The sequence below is a fragment of the Ammospiza nelsoni genome, chromosome 20 (assembly GCF_027579445.1).
Source record: "Ammospiza nelsoni isolate bAmmNel1 chromosome 20, bAmmNel1.pri, whole genome shotgun sequence".
NCBI lineage: Eukaryota > Metazoa > Chordata > Aves > Passeriformes > Passerellidae > Ammospiza > Ammospiza nelsoni.
In genome coordinates, this window is record NC_080652.1 from 6293489 (window position 1) to 6299613 (window position 6125).

The window sequence follows — 6125 nt, forward strand, 5'->3', positions numbered from 1 at the left end:
CCGGAAGCGCCCGGAGCGGGGCGGGGCGGCGGCCATGGCGGCGCCCGGGCTGGCCGGGCTGTTCGCCGTGTACAAACCGGCGGGGGTGGCCTGGGGCCGCGTCCGGGAGGCGCTGGAGACGCGGCTGCTGCGCGGTGAGCGCGGGCGGCGGGACCCCCTACACCATCCCATCCCCAGGGGCTACCGGTGGGGCCCGTCCCGTCCCCAGAGGCTACCGGTGGGACCCGTCCGGTCCCATCCCATCCCCAGGGGCTACCGGTGGGGCCCGTCCCGTCCCATCCCCCGAGGCTACCGGTGGGGCCCGGCCGGTCCCGTCCCGTCCCGTCCCCGGGTTCGCCGGCCGGCCCTGACTCCCCGCTCTCCCCCGGTTCTCTTTCAGAGCTGAACGCGGCTCCGCAACGCGCCCCCCGGCAGCAAGTCCGCTTCCTCCCGAGCCCGGCCCCGGAGGGCGGCGGGGCCGTGGAGCTGGTGGCTGCCAGAGTGCCGGTGCTGGCCGACCACCCCCTCGGTAAGGACACGGCGGGGCCTGGCCCGGGGCACACCGGGGGCCGCTGGCAGCCCCGGGCTGGCGCTGCGGACCCGCTCCATCACTGTCTCCGTTGCAGTCCGAGGCCCGCGGTTCAGGAAGCTGAAGATCGGAGCAGGTCACCGGCTGGATGTGAAGGCTTCGGGAGTTTTCGGTGGGTCTCGTTCCGGGGCAGCACCGTGTCCTGCTGCCTGCGAGGTGATGGGTTTCCATGCAGGGAAGAAGGGTGGATTCCATTGCACTGCAGCAGCCCCTGGATCTCACAGGGATCCAGGGGCTGGGAGTTGAGGGGTAAAACACAGAAGAAATGGCCCAGCAAGCTGCTGGCAAAGCTAGATGGAGAGACACAGGCACAGTGGGTTCTTCTGGGGGACACCAATCCCCATGTCTGCTCCACCAGCTCAGCTGGCTTCACTGGGGCTGGCACTGCTGAGCATTTGCCCTGAGTGCCCAGGTGGAAAGTTCTAGGGAAATTCAAGAACTCTATGGTTTTCATGCCAGACAATAATCTGAGGGTCTAACTGCACTGCTCAGATGTGACTTCTAAGGAGATACAGCCCTGTCCACAGGGCAAGAGTGCTGTGAGTGTTCAGTGCTGTGTAAATGCACATCAGTGACTTTGTGAGGCTGAGTAACAGGTTCCCCATTTTCTTTGTTTCAGTGCTTGGCATCGGCCATGGGAACAAGCTGCTCACTGACCTGTACAACTGCCACCTGACCAAGGTAGGTGCTGGCTCTCAGCCTCAGAGTGCCATTGCACACTTGATCCTGCCTCAGTGCCCCAGAGCAGCCTTGTGATGTTGATTCTGCACTTAAGTCTCAAACCTACCAATGCTTTTGAGAGCTTTTCAGGGTCTAGAGTTTCATTCTTCACATGAGTATCCACTCGTGGCCTTTTGAGCACAGAATGCTGCTTTTTGTATAAAACTCTCATAGCCTGCAATTCTGGCAGCTGCACGGTGCACTACTGCTGTTCAATTGCTTGGAGCATTTTCTTGATAAATTGCACTCTTTGTCCTTCTTCCAGGTTTATACTGTTGGTGGGCTTTTTGGTAAAGCCACTGATGACTTCTCAGACACAGGAAATTTAATAGAGAAGACAACATTTGGTAAGAAACTGATTTGATGCATTTTTGTTTTGTGTTTTTTTTTAACAGACCACCAAACTACAGATTAAAACATTTAATCAGGTGAATTGCACAATGACAAAAGCCACATCTTGCATGTCTTCTAGCCTTTGTTGATGTTGTAGCTCCCCTGTTCTAAATCTAACCATGATATAGCCAAAGCCAGTGTGAATGGTGGTCACAGCGGTTCCTACTGAGTTGGTCAGGACCCAGATCTGTGAATCACACTTGGAGGTAGCAGTTAGGAGATTTCATTGAATGAAAACATACAATAAGAAAACTGGAGCATCAATGTTTTGGAATCATTTAAGCAAAATAACTCTTCCCTTTGCAGTCCAGCTCTGTGCTGCTCCATGTAGAGCCAGGGGAAGTGACTTTGCAAAGGCCACCCCTCAGCTCTCATCAGCCCCCTTTGATGTGACTGCCTGCCCAAGGGCCAGCAATACCTCAGTGGCACTTTTCAGACTTTCCAGTTTCTGGATGGATAATTGAGACTTTGTTTTTGCCTTAATGTTTGCAGATCATATCACAAGGGAGAAGCTGGAGAGGATTCTTGCTGTCATTCAAGGGACAAATCAAAAGGCCCTGCTGATGTGCGTATCCACCAGAGCAATGAGCTGATCTGATCCCACTGCCATGTGCTGGTCTTCAAAACAAATGAGAGGATTCTGTTTCTCATAATCAAAGTCTGTAAAGGTTGGAGTGCTAGCAATGAGTAGAAAGGAGTTACTCTGAGTGCTCTGTACTCTCGTGAGAGGTTGCAGTTAAATGTTCTTCTTGTATCCCAAAATCTCCAATCTGCTATATTAGGGCTGACAAAAATAACTTGTAGACATGACCAAGTACCTCCATCCTAAACTGTGCTACACTACTGATAGTACATATACCACAAAAATATATGCAGAAACTCACTGGATGGTTTTAAGAAAAAAAATTGCATTTCTGTTTTATTGGGGATGGACATATTTTGAATCTCTTTGAAGAAATTTCTAAATGTCTCTGCTGCTCTCTTTTTTTTCCTAGGTATTCTAACATTGATATGAAAACACAAGAGGCATATGAGCTGGCTGTCAAAGGCTTGATTCGCCCCATGGGAAAAAGCCCCCCAATAATCACAGCAATCCGATGCCTCCAGTTTGCACTTCCAGAATTCCAGCTAGGTAGGACTGGCACAGAATGTACTGGGGAGCTCTGAGTATGTATTATGGCAAATAAGCTGGTAAACTTAATTTTCTTACTCATTATTTAATGCAAAATGAGTTGGTGGGAATTCATTATCAGCTTACAACTTCTCTGGTAAATCCAGCCAGCTCGTACCTTTTTCCTTGCCAGTTCAGATCTAAGCCCAAGGATGGAATATTTGCATCATGAATACTTATGGGGGAAATTCTTCTTAGCTCAATGTTTCTGTGTAATGCATTTCAGTGCTGGGTTTTGGGCTTTTTTTTTTTTTTTTTGGTGTCATTTTTTTTCCTGTAGCCAGTCCCGTTTCCCTCACAAATTACTTGTCTTATTAAAATAGGTGCCTTTTCATCCCCTTTGAAATACCTAAATTTCTACATTACTCTTCTATATCTATAGGTTTGTTTTCTAAAGTATTTCTATATAAATATATAATAATAAATAATAAATTTATATATATAAAGTATTTGTAAAGGGTGTGGAACACCTTGCAGTATTCCAGAAAATCATAGCATGCTCTTAGTGTCTTCTGCCAAATCAATTCTTTCAGCATAACTGCGATGTCTGGATTTACAATGTCAGAGCTTGTGTCAAAGCTTTGCTTCTGAAGGAATATCTCTGTCCTCCTAGAAATCCATTGCTTGCATGAGACTCAGCAGTACCTGAGGAAGGTGGTTCACGAGATTGGCCTGGAGCTGAAATCATCTGCTGTGTGCACACAAGTGCGGAGGACGCGCGACGGCGTTTTCACGGTGGACGACGCTCTCCCGAGAACTCAGTGGAACCTGCAGAGCATCCGGGAGGCAATTAGGAACTGTCAGCTCAAAGTGCAAACAGAGCTGGAGAAAACCCTGGCAGCACATGAGGAGAACAGTCCTCTCCATCAGCTGGATGGGACACAGCTGAGCATGCTCTGCAGGAGCCTCCGTGAGCAGCACAATACGGCAGAGACGTGCCAGCGAGGTGATGGACAGCAGAAGGAAAGAGGTTAATTGCAGTTCACTTCCACCCTTTCCTTGAGATGACTTTTATCAGAGGCTGTTTTTTCTTCAGTGACAGACTGTATCATTTTTTTTTTTAAGCATCACAAACAGTTCATTAACAGGAGGTAGCTGTGCCAAAATTCCTGTTGATTTTGAGAACATTAGGTTGCTAAGGGATGTAAAAACCCATTCCCGTATTGTTTAGCAGCAGGAAGTAGTGTCTTAGAAAGCTGTATTCCCTTGACTGCACATATTTGTTCCTTGCAACTGGCAGCATAATTTATCTGCTGTATGGATTTTATTTTCCCTGTGTTCTTCTGGAGTATTTTCTTTCCATTAGCCCTGCTCTTAAACACATGAGAGCTCAAAATCAGGCTAAATGAGGGATGTAAAGGAGAAAACACAGCTTACCCAAAGCAATGCAAGGAAATGGTTTTATCCAGAGTAGGCATGTGATGAAAAGTGGCTTATAATGGGGACTAATGCACAGGACACACAAAAAATAAAATGGAAAATGACCTAACGGGGAAGAGGTTGGTTCTTGGCTCAGTACTCATCCATGTACATCAGCCCATAAAAACCCTGCAAGTGCTACTTTATTTTACCCTTTTTTTCCTGAGGAGCCAAGGGTTTTCAGTGGTCTCTGGTGTGCTCTGCAGCAGCTCCTTGCAGACAGCAGGTCCCGCCCTTTGGTGATACTGTAAACACTGTGATACCATTTGGTCTCTGTTAGCTCATTATAGCTGGGTCTGACTTTGCAGAAACACACTTTCTAAATTGAAGTTCAAAGTCTGGAATAACACTTACCATTATTGCACTCAATGGTTTTCCAGTTATATACTTAGTGAGTTTGGAGATCTATTTATGGAAAGCAGAAGATTTGTTCTGTTCCTCTCCTGGACTTGGACAAGGGCCAGCATATTTCATCCTCCAGGTGACAGCCATAGAGGTACAAGAGTGACTCTGGGAGGGGCAGTCATGGGGGCCATGATGAAGTGTCTCAGTGGCAATGTGCAGTCCTGTCCTGAAGCATCCCAGGAGTTCTTAAAGCCTGGAATATTTCAGTTCTGGTTCCTCTGGGCTGCACAGAGCAGCCACAACAGCCGTGGAACGCAGCTGCCACCACCTGGCAGAGCCAGCAGCAGGGATTCCCCAAGGACACCGTGCCCTGTCCTTGGTTCTGTGGGTGTTCCCACCCTCCATGGGCAAGGGATTGGGATCAGGGACCTTCCCTGGACACCTGCCCAGTGCTGCCTGAAGCATAAACCCATCCCTGCAGCCACAAGCAGAACACTTGCACAGCTACAGCTGCAAGTTTTAACCCCAGTGCTCCTACATAGTGGGGAAGAAAACATGGACTTCTCACTCCTTGAACAACCTTCAGTAACTCTGGTAATGATTCTACTTTATCCCCTCAGCTCACACCTCACACAACTGGAGAATTTCCATGCATTCTATTGCAAAAACAATTCCCAGTGGTGTGTGTCACTGACAGAGGAACATTTTGGGTGGAACACTCCAGGATGAACCAGTCCTACACAGAAAATACCAGCCAAATCAGCAACTTGAGTAACCAAGTTGGCATTTCCCAGTTCTTGCCACCTTGTGCCTTTTTCCCTCCCCTAAAAACTACTCCAAAACACATGAGTGTTCAGCACTTGGCAGAGGGGTATGTGTTGGGGAGGAGTGTGAGAATGTTTCCCCTGAGAGTCCACTCTGGTGTGGCCACGGGAAATATTCTGCATAGCTGCACATCAAGAGAGAGCTGGATGAATCATGGAATACACAGGCTCTTTCTGTCCCCCTGCTTGAGACCACTCCCCAGTTTTTAAGGCAAAACAAGACACTATTACTGACATTTCTGTGCCTCATCCAGAGCCAGGAGTGCAAAACCAATTATCTGTTCTCAGCATAGCCTTGTGACTGGTTTGTGGCTTCCCACCACAATGAAGACAGATTAATTTGATTCAAATTTGGATGTAAGCAGACTGCTGGATGGGCCTAGCTGGAGAGCACAGGGGAAACTTACTGGCTAGAAGGTCTTGGAAAGTAGAAATGGGCAGAAGGACATCAAGTGTGAGTGAAAAAGGGACAATAAATCTGTAGTCAGCAGAGCATCACTTCCAACTGCCCAAGCAGCCAAATTTAGTCTGTACAGTCACCCTCAGCCCTCACACTGACATTGAAACACTCGTGCTCCCAACACCATCCACTGTCCAGGACAGCACTCACTGCCACCATGACTCTGCACTTAGAGCAGAGAAAAGTGATTCTGCACCTGCACATTCCTGGAGAAAACATTTAAAT

General features: G+C 48.4%; 1 protein-coding gene across 1 annotated transcript; it reads left to right on the forward strand.

Moving 5' to 3' along the window:
* The first annotated feature begins 29 nt into the window (after positions 1-29).
* TRUB2 (TruB pseudouridine synthase family member 2) lies at positions 30-4333 on the forward strand. Its single transcript, XM_059486316.1, has 8 exons — positions 30-134; positions 380-508; positions 606-680; positions 1188-1249; positions 1554-1635; positions 2174-2246; positions 2677-2813; positions 3466-4333. Exons 1-8 carry the CDS (start codon positions 35-37, stop codon positions 3825-3827), a joined length of 1020 nt encoding a protein of 339 aa, XP_059342299.1. The 5' UTR covers positions 30-34; the 3' UTR covers positions 3828-4333.
* The last annotated feature ends 1792 nt before the right edge of the window (positions 4334-6125 follow it).